The sequence below is a fragment of the Thalia democratica genome, chromosome 7 (assembly GCF_965202585.1).
Source record: "Thalia democratica chromosome 7, ktThaDemo2.hap1.1, whole genome shotgun sequence".
Classification (NCBI taxonomy): domain Eukaryota; kingdom Metazoa; phylum Chordata; class Thaliacea; order Salpida; family Salpidae; genus Thalia; species Thalia democratica.
The window spans coordinates 38234152-38258937 of record NC_139171.1 but is presented as its reverse complement, the minus strand read 5'-3'; the positions used below and the strand labels follow the sequence as shown (position 1 = coordinate 38258937).

The window sequence follows — 24786 nt, the reverse complement described above, 5'->3', positions numbered from 1 at the left end:
TAAACAAATAAGTTTATACTTATTAATTAGTTTTTTATATATTTAACTTTGTTTATGTTTTTTTTTATCTTAAATTGTTGGGACAAACTCATTTTTCCTTTTGTTGTTTCCTGTTTAAGTGGTACAGATTTTGATTCTTGAGTCTAACATTTATACTAAACAATACAATAATAACAACAAAGTGTCTTATGTTTGATTTTGGAACAAAATTGTCTTAGTATTAAAAAGTAGGCAAATTCATTATAAAACTTTATGACTAGAACTAAGGATATTTTTTTAAATTAAAATATTTTTTACTAGGATAGTACTAAAGTGTTATTACTTTTTTATTTTAAAAAGAGTATACTTAAAAAGTTTAAAAACGATTGCTTTAAAACCTTAGCAGAAAACAGCTTATTTTTGTAGTTCTAATTATAGGAACCTATAAAACTTTATGTTTTCAATTTTTGTACCTTAAAAAATACCTTAGAATATAAAAAGGAACCAGTAGCTTAGCTTAGATGTGTAAAATAAAACAGTAAGATAAGTTAATAAAAACCTTATTTCCACTATGGTCTTAGCTACAGCTAACCGTATCATAGTTACTTATTCTGAAAAAGCCTATAAACTAAGTCTACACATAATATTGCTTTTTGGGTTTTGTTTAGGCTTCACTATGTTGCTAGTCTAATATTAGTGCTTTAAAATGTTCAAATAAAAAACTATAACATATAAAAAATAAGCAAGTTCTATAAGTTATTTTTCGTAGATTTTGAATGGTTTGAAAGGAATGTAATACGTTTAAAACGAAATTATAATTTAAACATAATATAAAAAATTAAACTTTGTTATCTTATTTAAGCAAAAAACGACTAAATTCATTTATTCTTGAAAATTCCCACGGAAAAATAGTTTATTGCAGATTCTAATTATGACTTCAGAAATATGAATATATAAAAACCGTAAATACATTTGTTTTTGCATATATAAGGTTGTAAAAACGTGAAAAAAATAATGAAATAACTTCTAAGAATAACTAAAATGTATAAATAATAATGTGATATCTTCTAACAGTAAAAAAAATACAGAAATAATGATAAAATATTAAACAGTGAATGAACTTAAAAGTGAGGCCAAGTACCTTAAAATGCTGCTTTGAGTTAAACTGACGCATCAATGAGAATGTTGTCTGGAAGTGTAGTCGTACAAGCTTCCCCTGTTCACGTGCGACAACTTCCTTCTCTTGATTTCAGTTTCGCTTTTGTCTTCCACCTTCCCGTAACCTCCCCCTCCGGGCGTTTGCAGCCTGAACAAGTCCTGAGGAGCGGAATAATTTCAAGTGTTAATTTTTTGTTATTCTTACTATTTTGCCCAGAAGCCGGCTTCGAACCGTTTGTAGGAAGTTTGAAAAGATTGTTGATAAAATAATGATTATAGAAAGAAGTTGCAATCAAACACGTTTATAGAGTAATCTACTGCAGAATGATTATTTACATAAAAAGGACTGTATAGTATATTTAAGGGTTGTTTTGCAATGTATTTTTAAATAAATTTGTATGTCTCACAATAACACACTAAGAAAATCTAAATACTAGTCAACTAGAATGTTTTAAATATTACAACCCTTATTTGAAACAAAAACACTTTATAATAAAACTTCAAAATGAATTATTTATGACTTTATAAGTACTTTATGGTACAATAAAACGTCCACAACTTTGTTAATTTAGCAAAAAAAAAAAAAACTAACTCCAGCTTGGACTTTTACAGAGTTTTTTCCTCCCAAGTTGACAAGCGGGCCACCATTAGCGCGAACCAGCATATTTGACCCGGTCTTACCGGCTTCACCACCTAAAACAATTCTGAATTTAAACAAATAATACCAGCTACGATGTACCAGCGCCTACAGTGGTTGATACAAGTCAAACAACAATGAAGAAAGTTATAAGTTACTTGATTAGTGTTTGATTTTTGTTGACAATGCTTTTAATTTATGGTGAAAAAAGTTTGTAGTTTAATATTTTATATATAATCTTAAGTTTTTCTTATGTCTGTTATAAAAGCTTTAGTTTTACACAATACTCAAAACTTTAGATTTTCATTATGATATTTTGTTACAAATTAGCTTATTAATGCATACTAAAGGATTTTTAATAAAATAAAACAAAAGCAGAACTTATTGTAGAAAAATAACACAAGCAGTAAAAAAAGCCTACTTATCCAAAATAAAACAGTCATACCTGACTGAGAAAAAAGAAAAAGTCATAAATCTAAACTATGAAAATAGTATATCGATTGTTTTTGAAAAACAAATAAGTTATGGACGTATAAATACAAATACATCTTTAAGTAACTTAATTTTGGAAACCAAAACAAAAGTAAAAACTAGTTTTGTTTAAATTAATACAACCTGTTAGAATCTTTGTTAAAAAAAGCAGACTTCCCACTTACCTGTCGTGTTAAAACGACCAGCACAAGTATTTTTTACAAACTTACTATCTTTACAAATTTAACTTTTTTACATCCTTGTTAGTAACGTATATAGTAAGTTTACACAACACAGTTAAAATGCATCGTTTTAAGAATATTTAGTTCATCTGAGCATTAATACTGAACTAAATACTTGTATTATAAAACTAAATATATTCTAATACTATGAAAATTTCGAGTTTAAAGTGTAAACAGACAATTTATTATGTTTTTTTAACTACTGTTTGATACTCAAAAAAAGCTTTACACAATAAAGTTCAAAGCATTTGTAGTCACAAAGCTCAACTGACCATTTAATCCGTACGGAGAAAATATTCTTCTTTCCGTCAACACGGACAACTGCATCTGTTTCCTGAAGATTATCTCTCGAATAACTCCGTCACCCCCTTTAAACTTTCCCTTGCCGCCCGTGCCTTTGTTCAAGTGGAACTTTTTCAGAATACATGGATACCTTGATTTTTTTTTAAATGTTAAGTTGTGACAAAACACTCCTAAATTATCGAGTCAATTTTATTTTATTTTAAGAATCAAGCAATAGAGTTTCAATTAACTTTGAACTTTGACAAAGCGTCTTTAAATTTAGTTTAAAAACTTTAGTGATATTTTAGAACCAACAGTTAAGTACGCACAGTCACCTCGAAAAACCGCTTACCTTAACTCTAATATTTCTGGATCAGTTATTCTTGTATTTGTCATGTGACTGTGAATTCCGCTTTGACCGTGCCAGGAGGGACCCTGCAGTATACATGTGCTTGTGATAACGTGTGAGTTTATAAAAATTTGTTAAAATCTACTTGATGTGTTTTATCTTACATCTTAACTAAACCTACGAAGTAATAAAAGTATAGAGGACCATAAGATTAAATAATTTTCAAAAGTAATACAAAAGAGTATGCAATGCATATTTTTACAGGTTTCTAATCTACGTTTGTTCTATTCGATTATTCGGTGTAATTTTTATTAGTTTGTGGTTAATCTTTTTTGTTTTCTAGTATTAAAATACGCTACGTACAACTGTTTTTTGTATAAATTACCCTCGTAAATTAATCATTCGATTTTCTCTAACAGTAACTTTAGCACATAGTTTTCCGTGAAAAAATATTATTTTAGACGGATTCATACAAAACAACTTAATTTAAACTGCTTATAAACATTTTGTTTCATTTGCGCCTTGACCACTTTTCTCAAATTCTAAAACAACTATTTTCAGAAAATAAACATTAGCTGGCTTTAACGTATTTACCATATGATATAAAACATATGTTTGTCGTTAGAAACAAAATACTAAAATAAACAACTCACAGCGCCGCATCCTCCAGCCACTGTTTCGTAATAACCAACTTGCTCGTCCCCGAACGTTATGTTGTTCATGCATCCCTGTACAAATAGGTATTGCATTATTTACAACTGATTTTAACGTGCTTTAACATAAAATAAACACCACGCTTGCCTAGCCTTTTATAGTATTAACTAGTTTTAAATCAGCTAAAAAAAGATACAATGTCTTAGTAAACAATTAAAACAATATATAAATTAAGAAAACAATAATGAGTAAGAATTTTTTTGAAATTTACCTTTATTATTTCATTATTATTCAGGCATATTAATAATTTAAATTAACATTAGCAATTGTCCATTTTTGAGACAGAAATTTCAAACAATGATACTCGTTTGTAAAATAAGTAAATGTCGGAAGGAAAAATGTGCAAATATTGAAAAATTACAGATTAAGTTAAAATTATAACCAGCACCTTTAAATAGTTTTGTATAAACTCTCTACAAATTTGAAATTAATCCAATTTGTTTCAATAAAATTATCAAAAGTATGCACTGCAAATCAGGCCGTTGTTTAAAACTTAACCTTTTGAATCATACTCAGAAAGAAATCGAAATGCAGTCATTTATCATATTGTAAAATTTGCTTCATTACTTCAAAATAACTTAAAGGAATAATATCAGCCTGTTTAATTACCTCTACATTTGTGTTACGATAAGCTTAACTTTTTTTTTCATAAATAAACGCCCAAATATCCTGGATCTGCTACTGTTCTTAAGAATTAAAGAGTCTAATCATTTTCAGAAGCTAAAAATATCGTTTTCGAAGGACAAAATCAAATCAATACCAAAAACGCATACAGTGTTGTCTGATAACAGAGGTAAGAAATTCCAAAAAAAAATCTAGTACAAAGTGACTTGTTAATGTGCAATAAAGTCAGGCTGTAATAAACCTAATTAAAAAGCCTTGAAAAGAAAATAAAAATAAGTAGACGAAAAACTTCAACAGAATTTTAAGATGCTGAGATAAATACTGTCATGATCAGAATCCTAAATATTTTTTGATCGATCTATATATAAAACGAAGTGTTTCTTAATAAGGTATTATTCAAAACCTTTTTTTTTAAACTAATGTCTAAATTTTTAAGGTAGTTATTTGTTTTTAGTAAAATAATCACTCTAGCTAGTCTTTAACAGAAAAAATTTTGTTCACGGCCCGACCAGGAATTACTTTATAACAATACACTCACTCTAAGAGCTAGCAAAGACAAAAGGTATAACTTCTGTATTGACTAATCAAGTAGGTAGCAAAAAAGCTTTTTTTTTTTTTTTACAGTAACTAAGCCGGTAAACTACTTTTGATTTTTCAATAATTTTACAGAAAAATTTTACTCAAGTAACTGTAATTCTATCTTATGCAATAGTTTAGTAAATAATTAGGTTTATTAGAATATGCTAGTGAATAATCTTGAAAAGCTAACCTGACTGGCAGCACAGGCCTTGAACGCCTGCATTATGACGTCAACGATTCTTTGTGACGTGGTGACATTGCCGCCGACGACCGCAGCGTTTTCTTCTGGGTCGAGCAACGACCACTTCGGTATTATTATTTCAACCGGTGTTAGGCAACCCTGGTTATTTAAACACTTTTTTGTAAATTAAAAATCTCCAAAACTAAATAGTATATTTACAAAACGTAAGCTTAAACATCTATTACTAAATAATTTACTATATAGGCAGTTTTGATAAAAAATCGAACCTGGTTGAGAGGTATGTCGTAACCAACCATGCTTCTCAGGCAGTAGATGATGGCGGAGTAGCAGATGGCTCGTGGTGCGTTCAAGTTGTTGGCCACCATGGGTGATGTTCCGGTAAAATCGAAAACTGCAGTGCCCTACAAAATCAAATGTTGTGAAACCATTACTGACCATGAGGATATCATTTGATACTTAATAACAAATGTCATTAAGTTTTATAATCCAATTAATGTTTAGAAAAAACTTTGTCTAAAAAGGTTTTTTTTTTATAATATAAAGCTTTGGTACAATATAGTATTAAAGTACTTCAAACAACAAGGCAACCTGCTCCTGGTTGATTTTGACCGACAGGCATATTTTCGAGCCGTCGTCCATGAAGTCCTCGCCCCTGATGACCACGTGCTTGCCGCTGGAGGCCTGCGAGTGGACGAAGGCGACGCTCTTGAGCAGGTTCTTCACCGCCACCTCCGCGTTGTCCTGTATGTGGCCCATGTAGGCTTGCACCACGGGCAGGCCGTACGACGCTATCAAGTCCAGCACCAAGCTGATGCCCTGTCAGTACCGTTTGATAGATATTTAATAGGTTATTTGGTAAGGATAGTGTATTATACTTTACACTTTTTCTATTTAAACGGAATTACACCTATGTTTGTTCAAATTATGTTTATTAAAAATCAACTAACATATTATGTAATAAGTAGCTTGTCGTAAGGTTCCGTGGTTAAGTATTAACTTTTTACTAAAAGAAAGATATGTGTTTTATATGAAATCTTAATTATAACTACAACATATATATACAATATCATCTACAAGAAGTTGTTTAAACAGTTTTATATTTTTCCTAAATATAAATTTATGAATAGTGTAAGTTACTTATCTATTCACTAATGTTTTTTAGTACTTTAAACTAATTATAATAATACTACCAAACCAAAAATAGTCTATCAAGTTGTTAAACTTCTTGTACAATGCTCTACTAGCAATCATAAAACTACTGATCAGTTTATTTAACATCCAGTTTGTTGGTCTTAAAATACATTTTACAGGACTTTTTTAGTATCAGAAGCACATTACCTTTTTATTGGCAGCAACTTGAGCCCTGAGGTCAGCCAAATTGTCGTGCAAATTTCTCGTTCCACTGCAGCCAGGGTATTTGCGTGGCGCCTGGAGTTCCTCAGTCACTTCTGTAAACAAAAATATTAAAAATAAAAAAACGTTGCTAATTCTCATTTAAACTATTTAAAAACAGGACTTGAACCAGATATTTAGTTAAATATACCTTTTTCTCGAAAAGAACCATTTTCTACGAGCAAAAAGCTTTTAAAAACAGCTCCCTCCTGCTGAATGTGATTGGAGTTGGGAGGCATTGATCCGGGTGTCGACCCACCGATGTCAGCATGGTGACCGCGGTTGGCAAGGAAAAATATGGGAGTTTTGCCACCCTCAGTGAACACCTTTTAGGTATTTTTATTGTTTAACATGTTTAAGCTTGAAAAATATGGTTTTTCAAATAAAAAAATAGGTCTGCTAAATGTAGCTATACATACTTTTTAAAGCAGAAAAAAAAAAAACAATTCAATGTAAAATCTCACGGGAGTTATGACAGTTAAATCGGGCAAATGGGAGCCTCCTGAAACTGGGTGGTTCGAAAGAATGCAGTCGCCGTCCTTCAGTTTGGGACCGAGCACTCTTATCTGTTGCAGTAATATTTTCGTTCGTACTTTGCACAAACATATAACAAGGTTTTAACCGATATGCTACTAAATTAAGCTTTTTATTACAAGAAACCTGATATTTGACAGCCTCCTGCATGGCGCCCAGATGAACTGGTATGTGGGGGGCGTTCGACACGAGACCGCCGTCCGGACCGAACAGGGCGCACGAGAAGTCCAGCCTTTCCTGTGAAGGGGGAATTTGTTTTTTTATGATCAGTAGTTATATAAGGTTTAAACTTCATTAACTTTGCATTAAGTGTGATATGTATAAAATAACTAAATTAAATATTTTTTAGTTTGTTTGGTGTAATATAAAGTATACTTCATAATTCTGAAAAAAAAAACCTTTATGTTTGTAGAAATAGCAGTTCTTTGCAAAACTCTACCCATTTGTTCTGCTATGCTCATAAATCTGTTACAAATTTGCTAGATAAATTATTCAACATAAAAAATATTACTAAAAAAAAAGAAATTTGATTAACTTGTAAATATTTTAAACTAAATTACAGTATCCACTAGAGAGTTTATCTACAAATTGAACTCTACTTTAAACCATTTTTACTTTTATTTTCAGAATAAAAGTTAAACAATAATACAAATTCGAAACAATAAACTAAAACAAAATACTTTAGGGGTGATTTTAGTTGTTTGAGTATGAAGTTTGGTAAATTATTAGAGTTTTTTTGAAATTGGTTAACAAAAATATATGATAACGAAAAATTATTTTACAGCGTTTAAATACCAACTATATGCAAAATAAATGCAAAAGATAGAATTTAGCTAAAAACTATTGCTTACTTAAAACTATATATTAGATAACAATTTAAAAAAAAATTGATTAAATAAAGTTATATTAATTTATAAAACCTATGAATAGTTATCAGTTATTACCAAACTACTATTACAAATAAATTAATATATATAACATTCATGAAAAAAAACATGTAAAACATTAATCAACACTTTTTAAAAAGTGTTTTGTAATAAAAATAAGCAAATGAATCTAACTATTTATAATTTTGTAAACATAATAAAAATCTAACTTATCTATAGAAACTTGCCACAAAACTACTTTATTTAATCTACCTGATAGACATTAACTAATTTAGTTTTTAATACATACCTATGAGAAAATATTGAGAGTTGTATTGGATCCATTTCACTGCCGATATTTTTTCTTTCGCCGATTGTTACCGTTATATCGATATTTCCTGATAAAAGCCATACTAAATAATTCTGACCACATATAATATTTTTTTTTTATTCAAGTTAGTCACAGTCTTAATTACAAACTTATTCAGCTCTACAACTGTCAAGTACTTGTATGTAAAACAAAAATTGTTTACATCACAACTAAAAACAAAAAAAATCTAATTTTGAGCTGATCACAAGTCATGAATTCGGTTTAATATCTTTTTCCAAGCATTTTTATGTTTATAGACAAACTAGTACACAAACAAATTATATTTCAAACAAACCCTGATCGGTGATGACGGCGGTGCAGAACGGTTCGATGAGGACGGTGGAGTTGTTGTTGATGATGATTGCCGGCCCCTCAACCACGTGACCCGGTATCAGGTGCTCCAAGTTGTAAACTGGCGTGCACCGCGTCCCGCCCTCGAAGTAACATTTTGTCACCTGCGTTTGGTTGAGTTTTAAGTGAAAAAACGTCTTGAATTGTGCTTTACGGTTTGAGTCGAAGTTGTTAGTTAAAGTTTAATAACAAAATAACTTTGTTACACAGTATATATACAAAAATAAGTTAAAATCTTTTGGTAAAAAGCATACTTTTGGAAATGGGTTAAATAGTACATATTCAAAAATAAAAAATAAAACGTACCGTTATTGATCTGGGTTTGTCGACAGAAACGTTCGAAGTTGAGAGTGAAGTTGAATGATTAATTTTTTCCAGCGATCCGATCCCGCGAACTCTGATGTCGTCGACAACAATTGCTCGGTTCGGAATATCGAACCCAAACTCCGTCTTGTACCTTTTTAAAGAAGAAATGTAATTTCTAAAATACAATATGATAAAATTATATAAAAAAATCTTTGACCTTTGTATCAATATTTTTTGTACAACGTTGAAGTACGTAAATAATTTTAAGTTAAGTTCAGTTACAAAGATTAAAATTGTGCTTTACCAACTCCACAACTATTAAATTTACTTTCAAGAAATTTGCTTAAAAGTAAAAATTTATCTGCATGTATATAGATTACACCTACACACATTTTATTAACTTTTAAAGTTTACAACGTCATCTTAGACAACGAACTACTAAAAAACCAAAAACAGCAAACTTTTTGTTAAACACAGACAGAAAGTCTCCGAATTTGGAAACAATTGAGTTGCGATCAATGAGCTTGACTGGGATGCCGGTGCACATGAGAGCGCAATCGGTTCTGTCGTATCTCATGTTCAAGTACACTTCCGTGCTCTGGTGCGCTGAGTCGAACCCCTTGAGTTTAAAACAAAGTTATTCATATTTTTTAGCAATAGTTATAAAGACTTGATGCTTACTAAAGTAAAACATTCAACAAAAAGTTTAAATATAAAGAACTAAAGTTTACAGTCTTTTAAAAATTTGTGGTTTATAGAATGTTATCAAAGCTTTTTCAATTTTTGAAAAGTTTTAAATAGTGATTTAACGGATCAACAAACTAGAATCTGGTTAATTTAAACTTTTTGTATTAAGTCAAACTAAGTTAATATTAAGTCGCACTCCAAACATAATTTTTTACTTGTTTATCGCATAATATTATTTTTTGAAAAGCAATTAAACTAGATAAATAATTACTGATTTATATATTTTCTATACAACTAACTTTGATATATAAAACTGATTTAGTTATATTAGTTTTATTGAAACTTTAAATTTAAAGGAAAAACATGAACAAATTCAGGTTTATCATCAAAAGAAACGAATAAACATTTTTAGTTAATTAATCAACATGACTTTAATGACAAAATTAAAGAAAAAATGTTCCATAAAATGTAAGTTTTAAGTAATCTTTATTAAACACTAAAAAAAAATTATAAGTATTTGTAAACTAAAAATACACTAAAGTTACAATTCGCAAAAGTATCAATCATATAAATTAGCTAATGCATGGTGGTTTGCTTAGAGCTTTTGTCATTTCATGGGACTTTTTCTTATAAATTAAGTGTGTTTAAATTGAAATTAAAGACATACTTTTCACCAAAAAAATAACTTATAGGCTTTTAACTAATTGGGTCCGGTATATCATTGGCTTTAAGTGCATATATATGAGATATTTTTATAAGTTTTGCTATGAATGTACAGTACAGCTATTGCCCATTAAGTATTAACTTTTCCTAGATAGTAAATTCAAAGTTCACTTTTTTGTCAGAACATTTTCTAAAATCTAAATTATATAGCAAACACGTCAAGAAAACAAACATTACTGAAAAAATGACAAATAAAAACCTGTGCTTCCAAATCAAGCTTACACTTTTTCATAAGTGCATCTATTCTGTTGTCAATATGATTCATATTATCTGTTTTAATTTAGTTATTATTAAACAGACTATTAAACTTTACTCTAAACTAGTTTAATATTCTTTTTTTATTTAATTTGTTTCAGATTTACTAACAGTTTTTATATTGGTGCAACGGGTTTTTATAGTATTTATACTTTTTGTACGCACTTTTGTAAAATCTTTAAACAAAAACCAAATAAAAAAGACATTGAAGTTAATAAACAATACATATATATAAATACATAAAATTGTACTTTAAAAAACGTTAAACTTTTTATGTCATTTACTAAAATAGCAAGTACCAAAAGCTAAAAAAACTATTAGTTCATTCTAACAACGAATATTAGCAGCAAGAGTAAAATTAACCTTTCTTGTAAATACACGCGCAAGGTTCCTGTTCTTCGTGAACTACATCAGCAAGCGCCATCCCATAAGCTGACAATATTCCTGAATATCTACAAATTTGTAATTTTTTTAGTATTTTTGTTATAGGATTAAAGTGTGTTAGACAAATAAAAATGCTTAAACAAAAAAAAAGTGACTAATAATAAAGTAAACATTATTCATAAAACAAGATATAATATACTTTAGGTGTTTTTTATAAGTATACTTTCAAAACTAAAAAACCATAGAATATATTTATTTTATCTTTTTGTGGTTATCTAATAAAACCAGAGCATTTTGAATCAGGAAAAGTTTATTGAAACTTTTTGTTTTAAATATTAGTTATCTGTCAAAATATTGTTCAGAAATTATATAACAGTTATGAGTATAACCTAAAACTAACTTTTAACCTTAAAAATTATTAAAGTTTTGTTTATTCAACGCATGTAAAGATATATTTTTACACCTTCATCAACTTATATATAGGAACTAAAGTTTAAGCACCTATTTCAACCTACGCAGGCATTTTAATATGCTGTCGTAAAAAATGCAACTAAACGGAAAAAATAAATATAAAAACCCATTAACAAAAGTTAAAAATTAATACAAAACTGAAGTTAATCTGTGCATGCCGACAAACACATGAAACAAACAACAAACTTGTGGATGAAAACCCTCTTCATTTGCAGCATTCTGGCGATCGAGCACGCGTGTTGACCTCCCGCCCCACCGAAACATGCGAGCACGTGCCTCGACACATCGTACCCCTTCGCCTGTCAGCAACAATTATATTTTATTTTCAAACTAAATCATGTACAACCATCATAGCACAAAATGAGCTACTGTTGAGTAGTGTTAGTTTGTTAAGTGATGCTCACTTAAAAATTCGTGTACGATAAGTAAATTGTATAAAGTAAAAATAATGTTTTTGACGTTGGTGCAGTTTTGTAAGGTGTTAACCTCGGTAAGAGCTCTTATCGGTCGGCACATGGCTTCATTGGCGACTTTGATGAATCCCATCGCCACGTCTTCAATCGTGTAGTCGGCGTGGTGGGCGTTTTGCGAAGCCATGTACTGGTTTACACTTTCTGTAAATTGTACATGTGAAAGTTGTTGTATAGTTTTTACAAGAAGGACATTAGCATGTTTTGTTTTGATAGATAGTTACAATTAAAGAGTATATAGTTTTATAAAATTCAAATTAAGTAGTCGAGTAAAAGTCATTTATATATGTATATAAATTATTGTTATTATATTATATATACTATTATTATATAAATATACCTTAAGGTTTGAATTTATTTACTTAATTTCTACACTGTAAAATAGCTTACAAATTTCTATATCACATATAAATATGAAAATAATTAAGATCAAAGCTACCCGACGTAAAACTATACAAACTTCAAAATCATTCACTTAAAAACACAGCTTGAAACTGATGTTTACTAACTTGTCAGGTCTTTGAACGCGATTCTGGTTATTTTGTAATCGAGAGGCTCGTCCTCATTGGGTCCGAATATCTTGGGAAAGAAACTGTACACGACAAAATTATTAGTATCAAGTTAAATCAACAGCAGAAAAGTACGAGCTTACTCTGGTAGCAGACGGCCGAGGCACAAGTTCGCGTCGGTGACGGTCAGCGGTCCTCCTATGCAAAGTAAATATTTAGTTAGCAAATATTGGCTCACTTGTGGAAGTAGGCTGCGTTGTTAAAATCAACAAAAACTTGTTGCGTAGCAAAAGTTTACATAAGAAATTACGTTGAAGAAAATTAAAAAAAAATAATAATTTTTTAAGACTAACTTAGTTATGTTAAAATATTTTCTAATTACTATTACTATTTAAAAATGAATGTCATGTTAACTAAAAGTTGTTTATGTATATATTATTAAATATAACCCTGTATTTCATCAATTTTATACTAAAACTTTCTTTAAAGTTATTTCTAATAACTTTAAACTGAAATAAAAAGTTTTACATTTAAAGTTGAGTTTTTGAAATTATAAAATGGTAAGGTTTTATACAAGTATATTTCATTTTAAAAATATTTTATTACGAAATACTGCTGAATAACAACAAGATAAACTTATAAATATGTGTCAATAAAAAACATCTCAAGTTAAGCTACTTTGTGTTTGTTCAAACACATCAAACAAACTTTGTGGAGCAGTTACATAAAAAAAAAATTCATTGAAACAAGCGAAATCAACCTTTTTTGTAACAGGTTGGTCCGGGATGGGCACCGGCCGACTCGGGACCGACCACGAACAGTCCCGACCTGTAGAACAACATGCTTCCTCCGCCGGCGGCAACCGTGTTAATGTCCAGCTGTGCAAAAATTACCTTGTATTAAATATGCAAAAACTTGTGCTGAAAATTTCAGATTTGGGTGCATGCTTTTATAACGAATAAAAACTTCTGAATGGTTTCTGATAAAATGTTACCTGCGGCGCCTGTATGGTCACACCGGCCGTGGTTGTTTCGAAAACGTGCTCGTACTGACCGTCGAACCTACTCACGTCCGTAGACGTGCCTGTAAGGAAGAAAGTAACGTAAATTAAATGACGCACAAACTCACTTATTTTAATTAAACATCGATTTAAAATTCATAAGTACACTCAATGCACTTGTAAAACGAACCTCCCATGTCGAAGCCAATGACGGGGACCTTGTCAAGGGGGTTGTACGTGGTCACCCCGTAACCCACCACACCACCAGCTGGGCCTGATAATATTGCTCTGCTTCCATTGAACCTAACAAAGCATATACTGCTAACTATTTTTCTTATAAGAAAATCTTTAATATTTGAAGCATTCAGGTTTTGTACGATATTCAATCTTAAGAAAAGACAAAGGAAGATAAGCTTGTCCAAAACAGTAAAATTACTTTGTTATTTGAATTATTTAACTTTAAATGGTTAAATAAACACAACAAATACTATGAACATTTTTTATTAACAGTATGAAAAAAACTTAAATTAAATAATTTTTGAAACTATCAAAGCACTCGTATTTAATTTTTTCAATCTAAATACAAAAAGAACACAATTTATAATTTCTAAATTTTATTAAGTAAACAGTGTTTTGCTAAATAAGCTTATCAGTATTTAAACTAAACTCTGTAAAAAATATTTAAAAGTCATGGAAAATAAATAAATATTTACTTTAGAAACAAAACATAATCAATTTATTATCTTAACGTTAAAGTTAATGGAATATTTTTTTAGAAAAACAAGATGTATAAGGTGAAGAAATTATTAATAAACATGCATATATAGAGAAAGATATTTTAATTTTAATTTGTTGTTTTAAGATTAAGAATTTATTTACTAAGAAATAGATAAAAATCTAAAGAACCTGATACAATTTTAATGCTATTATGTTGTTTTGAAAATATGAATTTAAACTAAGTTGCTGGTTAGTAAATTTGAGCCAAAATAAAAAGTTAAAGTTAAAATCAAGTACAATAAATACCTAATTAATGACTCTTTTTTTCGTTAGAATCTTGAAAGCTTTTTAATTAAATATTACTTGAAAAATTTCAGCAAAAAGAAGTTTTGTTACACTAATATTTATTTTATAATACTAAACAACAATACAATTTCGTTAAAACACTATGGTAATTTAGCAAGAAAATAAATGCTCGTAATTTAAGTTAAACATATTCATACTTTTACAGCATTTCTATCAAACTTTGAACTACGTTTAAAGTACAGAAGTTATATTTGATTTTTGGAAAAGAGACTAAATACTGATATAATTTTCAAGAGTTGATAAAAAAACAATGTCTTGCTTAATGCAAAAAATAATTCAACCAAAAAAAATTAAATATAAGTTAATATTATCTCCGTATATTCAATAAAACTTACTTATTACTCGATCTTACTAAATACAAAAAAAAAGTATAACTCTGTTTATTACTCACTTGTTAATCGGAGTCAACCCCCCGTCTGACTGCATGAAAAGCAAATTTACTTTGCTGAGGTTTTTATCGAAACCCGACTTGAAGTTCTTCAGGTAAGTTTGAATGCACGGAGTCAAGTATGCATCGACGCATGCTGTGTGTAAGTGTGCCGTAATAATAACTTTATTAATTTCCATTTATGAGGAAGATAAAAATATTTATTTAGTTTTTCATACAATAAGCGAGCTTTAGTAGATTTTTAATAATAAAGTAAATCAACTAAAATTAAATCATTAAAAAGATTACAACTTTTTTAGGTACAGATTAAAATAAATTATAAAGTATAAGTAATTTCAATGTACAAAACTAAAAATGCACACAAAACAAAACTAGATATTTCAATGCGTAACATAGAATTTTGTAACAGTTATTATCGTAATCTTTCTCACCAGTGTAACCTCTAGGCACAATCTTAACCATAGGCATAACTTCAGTTGACAAAGAAACTTGGGTGAAGCCCATTTTCAATGCTATTTCTTTTATTCGTAGCTCATGTTCCGGGTACCTTGAAACATTTAATTAGCAACCGACTTATAAACTTTTTACAAAAACAATTTAACAACAAACAGTAATGTTCTGATATTTGTAAAGTACACTAAAACTTAATTATATTGCTTAAAAGAATTTAAAATCATTAAAATTTCTTAGAAAAATAAAATTTAAATCATATTGTGTTTTAAATAGTTTATTGTTTAAAAAAAAAATGTTGTTAAACCAGAGGATGTTGGTGACCCAAAACCCAAAGGTTCAGCTTGGTCTGGCTGAGGACAGATTGCAACTTTACGGTTTAATTTAAAACTTTACACATACAAGTACTAGAATCTTTGACTAAAAACTTTAAAACAACTAACAAAGCATTAATTACAAGCAGTAGCTTGGCTCCCTTTAAGTTTTAATAAGTAACTTTATGCTTAAGTAATTATAAGATCAAAAAAAACATGACCAAAAATTATTAGAGCTAAACACAGAATCTTATGAGCTGTGAGAAAAGCTTAAAATTTCTAACAACAGTAAAAAAAAATATAGGTTATAACTAAACTAAAAATTTATTTTAAAAAGTAGTTATAATAGTCTACGTTTTCAAGAGAATTTCAACAATATTTTTTTTAAATATTGTAAACTATTTATTTAATTTTTTTTGGAAATTCAACATACGTATAAGAATGCATTAGTACAACAGCTAAGCTTCTGATTCCTTTATTGTGGACGATTTGAAGGTCATGGAATAACTTTTCTTCATTCATTTTTTTCAGTTTCATCAACTTAAAATATTAAACTCAAGTAGTTATAAACATGACAAAACATAAATTTAAAAATCTTTTAGTATAAAATTGTTTCGTATAAAACATTGTTAAAAGTAACACTTGACAAAAGACAAAGTAAATTTTAAGAAATAATGAGTAATTAAACGTATAATTAAAGAAATTAATAAAATGATCATTAACACATTTTGCTTTTTATTACCTTTTCTTTAGTACTTCCTTCATAAACAGTACTCTCAATATTCATTTTGCAGCTTTGTTGAAAAGGCACCATTCTTTCGCTGACTTCAACTACCTCTTCATACAAAACTTCGGGTAGCTCAATTTTCTGAAAGAGACAACTTTTTCTATAGCTTATATAAAAATATTTTTATTGATTTTATATTCCAGTTGTAAAAAATTATTGATCTTAACATAAGTTTTACATAAAAAGAAAAATCTTGAAAAGTAAGTTCAAAATATAGATTTATTTTGTTATAAACGATAACTTCAATGAGACAAAGAATATACTAAAAACCAATTTGTACTAAGTTAAGAAACTAGCATAAAAAAGTATAAAATTAAAATTATTTTTTTAATGAAAATTAAATTACAACTAGCTAAAATTTATATATATTTAAAAAAACTATTAGTTTAGGTTTTCAAAAATTTTACATAGGTAAATGTTGATAAAACATTGAAACAAATTAACAGAATCAAATGTAAAGATTGAAAACGCAAATTTTAAAAGAAAAATAAACTAAAACATAAAAACTTATAGGTCTTTATCTATTTAAGTTCAATACTGTTTTATTTTAAAAGCAAACAGTATGCATAACTTACTGAAAAATGTGTAATTTATATTTAAAGCTATCAAACTACCTTTTATAAAAAGGTAAAACTTTGAAGGAAAAAAGTTTAAAGAAATTTTAACTTTTAGAAATCTTTTAAATTAGAAAGTTTAAAAATATATATAATAAAAGCTTATAAACTACTAATTAAATCATTTGAAAATCATAAATTTACTTTAATTGTAATGGCTTATACTTTTTGTTTTGAAATTTTGTAAAAATAATTAGTTACTAAAAGTTGTAAATTGTAAAAAAGACTAACAAGATCAAATATTTTTGGCCTGGATTGGTTTCCTATAAAAAGCAGATCAGAAAATCCTTCTGTGATAACAAGGGCAATACGCTCTCCTTTTCTTTCAAGCAATGCATTGGTGGCAACTGTTGTCCCCATCCTAATAAAATCTATTTTACTTGTATCAAGAGGCTCTGCAATGGGAAAGCGCTTTCCTAATTCCTGTTAAACAAAATTTCGCATAAAAAGCAGTTATGTTAGTATAGCTAAATTATAATTGTTACTAAAAAATATTCATAAAATATATATTATTATATATAAAGAATTTGCTGAAAAGTTTTCAATTACGCTAAAAGAACAATAAACTTTTGAATATATATGGTTAAGGTCTTAAAAATTGTACTTGCTTAAAAGCAAAAACTTTTTAATATAAGGGAAAGATACTAAAATTAACATCTCAAAAAGATATTATTTAAGTAATTTTTAGTAATTTTTATTAAAATGTACCTGTTCTAAAATTCTTCGAATACCTTCTCTTGGGGCATCACTGTATCGTAATGGATCTTCTGAAAGAAGCTTTAACACTAACTCTTTTCCTCCTAAATTTTTTGATAAATAACTATATAAGTTATTTTATTTGTAACATGAATTTTTGTCTATATAAGAATATGTACTAAATTTAAACTAATGATATTACATATAAAGAAATTCTATGAAATTCTTTGAAAATAAAGTTTGTTCGAGGAGTAACGCATGATGACTTCATATGGGATAAAGAGTTATTTTAAGTACATCAAATATTGTTTTTTATTATAAAATATGTAGTTATGTCATGTGTACTTTATACTTTAAAGATGGCAATCAAAGTTCTCAACTTAAATAAAAGGAGAATGATCAATTGTAAATTTTAAATTTTATTAACAATACAATGTTTCACTTGCTTGAAACTAGTCAAACGAGATCTTCAGTTGTTTAAAGTCTGTAAAAATTTGTATAACTACATGTAGGAAGACAATAGGCTAAACTCAAAATAAAAGAAATTAAAAAAAATTAAAACAAACAACTGAATAAAATCTAAGTAAAACTTATAGCTAAAAGTTACTAATATGTGAAAATTATAATTTTATTAGGTTAGATTTAGAAAAATGTAAGTTACTTAATAATTTTATAGTCTTAAAACTCAAAAAAAAAAAAAAAAAACAATTATACTAACATTTAGCAGCCTTGCGAAATTACGTCACAATACGATAGTCAAACTTTTTTAAACGAGTAAATTTAACATAATATGAATATATATAGTTGAAGAGTTGTTTTCTTTGTTAGATATTTACAAATTTTGCAAGGCTGCTAAATGTTAGTATAATAGTTTTAATTATTTGTTTGAGTTTTAAGACTACACAATTATTAAGTAACTTACATTTTTCTAAATCTAACCTAATAACATTATAATTTTCATATATTAGTATTTTTAGCTTTAAGTTTTACTTAGATTTTATTCAGTTTTTTGTTTTAATTTTTTAAAATTTCTTTTATTTCGAGTTTAGCCTATTGTCTTCCTACATGTTATTATACAAATTTTAACAGGTTTTAAACAACTGAAGATCTCGTTTGACTAGTTTCAAGCGAGTGAAACATTGTATTGTTAATAAAATTTGAAATTTATAACTGATATGTAGTTATGTTTCAACTTCAAAAACAAGCCGAAATGAAACAGTTAATTAGGAGGTATAACTGTATTTAAAGTACCTTAGCTTGCCCTGCAATCACAATGGTCTTATCAAATATGATCACCAGTTTGTAAATACAAAATTTATCTGAAGTACTAAAAAAAAAGCAGTATAAAAACTATTTGACTAACTTTTTTGCATTGTAAAAAATGAACTATAAACTTAGTCTTAATTACTTAACTTTTAATTTTTGTAACAGCTAAAGAATTTATCAGTTTTATTGTTTTTTTTTGAATAAAATAAGCTAATTTGTATTTAGAAATTTAATTTTAGAAACTATTAAAACGTTATACATTTTTATAGGAACAACTGAAACTATAAATGATTGATTCATATTCTATATTAATCTAAGATAATATCAACAAGATAGGACAAAAATAAAAATGTATACTTATTTTTACATAAAATACAATTAAAAAACTACTGTTAATGTTAAACTTTCCTAAGTAATTAAAGTTATTTAAAAAAAGGTAATTTGTTAAAAGCTAAACAGTTAAAATTTTTTGAACTAAAACAAAAGAGCTGTTATTGTAAGAACTCAGGAAGTATTTGTAGAATAAATAAACTATTGATGAATATCTTGTTTACTTGAAATAATTTGTATGTGTTCTTTTTTTTTACAACTTTATTATTTATTATTGTTTATAAGATTTGTGGGTAATTACTTAGGATGATGTCGCACCAATATCAAACTGAAAATATATTTGATGTCATTTTAAACCTTATTTTAGGCTAAAAAATTTTATTTTATGAATGAATAAATAAAATTAAACTCATTTATAATAAACTAATAAAACTTAAATATTTAATCAGTTTTATTTGACAACATAAAGCGATTATATCAATAGAATAAAATGTATTGATTATGATATTGTGAAATAAAGTTGATTAAATAACTTACTTTATTATAAAAAATGTATTTCTTACTAAGTATTTATATAGCTTGTTTAAAAGAAAGTATCTTTTTAGGTTAAGCATATTAGGCTGAAAACATTGATTTTTTGCCTATAATTGCGGTTAAAAAAGACATCAAATATAATATATATATTTATTATAATTTATATTGTAATTAAAATTTTTAATTACTACTAAAGGTAATAATTTTCTAAAACTTCAACTTATTGTTTTTAGATTTTCTTAGAACTATAAATAACTTTAAATGAAACTCCATGCATATTTTATAAAATAAATTGAAAAAGTGAACTATTAGTTATATAAAATCAAATGAATAAACTAAAAAAATGTATTTAAAAACCTGGACACTTTGCATAAATGTCAGTAAAAGTACCACCTCTGTCTATTGCAAATTGAAACTTATCTTCTTTACTTATTTCCATTTTTTTATTTTACAAAATATTTCGCTAAAATAATTTTAGTTTTAACAACTTTCAATAAATTGAAGTTAAAAAAAATAGTTTCTTGTCAAGATGTCCACTAGTTAAAAAAAAATTACTTTATCAGGTTTTTTAAAGTAGAAGTTTTTTTGTCCAATTTAATTTAAGGTGAAAAAAAAGGTTTTACCAAAAAATATTTACTGAAAAGATTCGCTAAAAGTGTTTTCTGAAAAAATATATATGAATAATATACATATTTTAAAGTTTATAGTAGCTATTTGTTATCTAACAAAAATTTAATAATTTTACATAAGAAAATTGTTCAAAACTTGAGCTTTTTCAATTGATTTTGTACAAAATTCCTTGCTTTTTTGTGTATTTCTAGATAAAATTAACACCCTGGCTTGTGTAATTAGACTTAATTACAAATTTAAACTGTAATCAAATGTTAAAAATCAATCTATGAAAGTTGAAGCTACTCAATAAAATTTTTAGTTTTAATATACAGGATTACTATTCTTAAATGTATAAACAAAAAACTAAGTCATCAAATGCCTGCTTTTAATTATAGGTAAAACTAAAAATATTTTTTTTAGGTTATTAAATATGTAATAGTAAAATTTTTATTTACAAGACAAGCTTTTATACCCTAGTTTAAACATTAACTTGTGGTCAAAAGGTTGTTAACCAAAAACATGACTTTGTTTTTAAAGTGAAATTAATTTAAGCTATTAAAATAAGAATGTAAACCAGCTTAGAGCTTATAAAAAACCCAAACAAGTATGAGGTGGTCAGTCAGAGTACTTTGAAGTCAGTGGCAACCTAAAAATAACATTAAATAACAACATTAATTAAACGTTCTAATGATAGAAATACAGGTAAGAAACAGATTTACATACTAAATAATGTGTTTATAAATATGCAAGTTTTGATTAGACATTCACTAATGTTTCTTTGTTGCTTTGCATGATTTAGTTTGAAGTAATCAACTGAAATCGTTATTTCACTTATTGTTTTGTTGTTATTTGAAGATCAGCTTTAATCCCCCTAAAACTGATTAAAAAAATAAAATGGCTAAATTTAGAACTTTGTATAACTAATTTAACTGCCAACTTTTTACAAAGTTCTTTTAAGTTAATAAAACAAAAAAATCAATAACAAATCTTCAACACCTAACAACTTTAACTTTTAATATTATAAAATGTACATGTTATATGATTATTTGTTTATTGTAAAGGGTTCATTGCAGTTTGCAAGTTTGCAGTCATTCTCAAACTATTCAAATTGAAGAGATTCCCTTATTTGAAAGTAAACAAAACAGCAACACCATGAGTATAAATTAGAATAATTAAAAATACTTTGAAGACAAAATAGTTAATTAATAATTTATTATCAATCTCCTATTAGTTGATAGATTACTGTGTCCTATTTATTTTTTCTAAATTCTACAGTTAAATAGTTAATTAAATGTTTATTGAACAACAAAAAAGCACAGAAAAAGAACTTTAGCACCTGATGTACGAAACACTTTTTGGTTGTAGATATTTTCTTTTTTCTATTTCTTTTTTTTAACTAAAAAAGTTATAAATGCTAAAGAACAGCAACAACAAAATACTTTATTATTCGTTTTATAATTACTTTTAAAAATTTATTTTTTTCATTTTGAACTCTATAAAGGCTTCAACTTATGATAAGTTATAAAGCATATTCTTAATTAAAGTTATTTATTCAAAATAATAAAGCAAAAGATAGTTGTATCCAGGGGCGTGTTTTGACTGGTTTCCTGTTTCCTGTGAACCCCATGAAAAAAAAAAAAAAGAAAAAAAAAAAGATTCTTAGAATATCACTAAAAACGTTGTTTATTGACTTTGTTTTGGTTATTTGATAAACTTTGAATAATGAATGTTGAATTCATAACACTGAAAGATAAAAAAAGTTTCCTAAACAAAAAATACTCCTTTTTGCCCAGCTGAAAGACGTTGCAGCAATAAAATAGATTTTAAATTAAATTTTAATTGTGACGTCATAATAGGTAAAAGTTTTAAAGTAGCATTTTTCTTCTAGGAAACTTTTTACTAAAATGCCTTTAGTTCCCATTATAAATTGTTAATTAGTTTAAACAACTGTTGATTTAGTATTGCTTTTGAACTAGTAAGTACAATTTTACTTAAAAAATGTCCAAAATAATCATTAAAGTTTAATTTTACTTAGTTTATTGTATATAATAATATGGTGTGAAGCTTTTGTGTTATGTTGTTATATAATAATGTTGTGTTTGTACTTAAACATTTATATTGTTTGTTTATGTGTCAACCAACTAGGTTTGAACCTAGAAAAGTTCAATTCAGAGAGTTTTGAAATCATCTTTAGACAACTAAACCACCTGGAAATTTATTCTTTTAGCATATAATGGTATTTTAATATTTTTATTCAAATTGTTTTATCTTTGTATATCTGTTGGCCACAAAGTTGATTCTTGATTTTTTAATTTTCAACTCAAAGAGATTTCAAAACCATCATTAGAATCCCTGCACCATCAGGCAAACATTCAATTATAATTTTGAGATATTTTAATTATGTTGTAAAAGTCTAAACATTTTTTGGTAATTACATAGGATGATGTCACACCAATATCAAGCTGAAATTATATTGTGTTTAATATCTTTTTGAACCACAACTTTAGGCTTAAAATCAATATTTTAACCTTATTTATATTATCGATCTAAAATAGTTGATTGGTTTTATTTTAGAGTATAGGAATGTATATAAGTTATTGTATCATTTGCTTTATTTTAAAAATAAAAGAAATTAAATATATAAGTTTTATTGGTTTATGATAAATAAGTTTTATTTATGTATTTATAAAACATATTTTTTAAGCCTGTAATTATGGTAAAAAACATTGAATTTAATATAATTTCAGCTTGATATTGGCGCAACATCATCCTAAGTAATTACCCATTTTTATAGTGAAATTTTAATTTTTATAGATTTAAGTACTTGAAAAAATGTTTTTATTATAAATATAACTTTTTCCGGCTCTTTTAGTTTAAATTTATCTAAACTTAATACAGTATAATAAATAAAAATATATAATATTTTTCCATTACTACTTGAAAAAAGAGTTTTAAACACAGAGTTTTTCGGCTAAATATTGCGTACTTAACTGGTAGTGCATACCTAAGTAATGCGTACTTAAGCGGGAAATTAAGAACAAAAAAAATTGTGAACCCCCTTTGAAAAAAGTCTAGACACGCCCCTGGTTGTATCGTAACTACAATTTTATACTCTTTTTTTTTTTCTAACTTATAAATTTTTAGTTGCGTTTTTTGGTGTACTTTTTTTTTCATTCATTCTAAAAATGCAATAAAAATAATAAAAAAAACCAATAAAACAAAAAAAATTAAAAGCGTAGTTAACATTAAAAATTGAGATTAACTTTTATAGATTATTAAGAACTAGCAATTGTTTTAATAAATTTAGAAAAAAAATGTTTTTACTTCAGTGCTCTGATTTATACAAATACAAATTTATTATTATGTGAGTTCTAGTTATTTTCAGAAACGGTATTAGTTAAAGCTTTATAAAAGCTAGCCTAGATATAAAAAATGTGTAAAAATAAAGTATAAAATTTAGAAAAAGATTAAAATAGTGCAACACTAATTAAGTATTAGGTAAAAACCTTCGATGGTATTTTGTTGATAATACTGCACTTGTAGCTTATTGTGCTCAAGATGTTCAGAAAATGCTTAATAAGTTTATAGATAAGGCGTCAGGTACGTTTGCTCGTCTATCTGCAAGAGTTTAGAATAATCTAAATTAAGATTTTAAACAAAGACTAGCTTTTATTTTGCATGCGTACGCAGTACGCTGGTATACATTAATAAAGCGTAAACTTTATCGGATCAGTGCAGGAAAACAAAACCTACGACACCTGCAACGTGTTCTTGGAATTAGAAAAAATCACCAACGTTTGAAGTGGTGAAACGTACTGGTACGAGAGTGCGCAGTCTTCGGTGGCTTAGTCATGATAATGGGCGACATCTATGTTAAGATCGGGTTGGTAATTGGAAGATGCGGTCGTCCAACACTTCGTTTTAATAACTTTTGCAAGTGCGACGTAAAGAGCTTGAATGTTAGCACAGCACCGTTGAGTAAAAATAACTTGCTATTGACCGTGACAAATGGTACTATTCTATTTTAATTAAAACTTACAATGAGATAAAAAAAAATCTAAGAAACTGAAGCAGTCGAATAATTATAGATCAGGATGAAGTCTATTTGTTTTGTTTTATATGTTTTTTAGTTTATTCACTTACTATTTGTCAGCTTT

General features: G+C 27.3%; 1 protein-coding gene across 1 annotated transcript; it reads right to left on the bottom strand.

Annotated features, from left to right (window-relative positions):
* Nucleotides 1-882: 882 nt before the first annotated feature.
* On the bottom strand, nt 883-20482 carry LOC145840588 (5-oxoprolinase-like). Its single transcript, XM_082947892.1, has 33 exons — nt 20375-20482; nt 17900-17991; nt 17423-17614; nt 16533-16658; nt 16224-16330; nt 15458-15573; nt 15030-15162; nt 13746-13858; nt 13550-13638; nt 13316-13433; nt 12699-12753; nt 12556-12638; nt 12063-12190; nt 11763-11875; nt 11085-11173; nt 10666-10736; nt 9518-9675; nt 9057-9207; nt 8695-8854; nt 8340-8427; nt 7562-7628; nt 7290-7400; nt 7094-7195; nt 6781-6955; nt 6576-6685; nt 5826-6053; nt 5504-5638; nt 5226-5375; nt 3772-3846; nt 3122-3204; nt 2760-2920; nt 1730-1830; nt 883-1296 (listed from the first exon to the last, which is right to left on the bottom strand). Exons 1-33 carry the CDS (start codon nt 20454-20456, stop codon nt 1153-1155), a joined length of 3906 nt encoding a protein of 1301 aa, XP_082804018.1. The 5' UTR covers nt 20457-20482; the 3' UTR covers nt 883-1152.
* Nucleotides 20483-24786: the final 4304 nt, after the last annotated feature.

What these genes read in the sequence shown, in the direction of transcription:
- LOC145840588 (XM_082947892.1), bottom strand. Translation starts at nt 20,456, where the DNA reads ATGGAAATAAGTAAAGAAGATAAGTTTCAATTTGCAATAGACAGAGGT. An exon ending in TTCGAAGAATTTTAGAACAG is followed by an intron (nt 17,615 to 17,899) that starts GTACATTTTAAT and finishes TTTGTTTAACAG; the next exon opens with GAATTAGGAAAGCGCTTTCC. An exon ending in AGCTTGATTTGGAAGCACAG is followed by an intron (nt 9,676 to 10,665) that starts GTTTTTATTTGT and finishes TTTAAACTCAAG; the next exon opens with GGGTTCGACTCAGCGCACCA.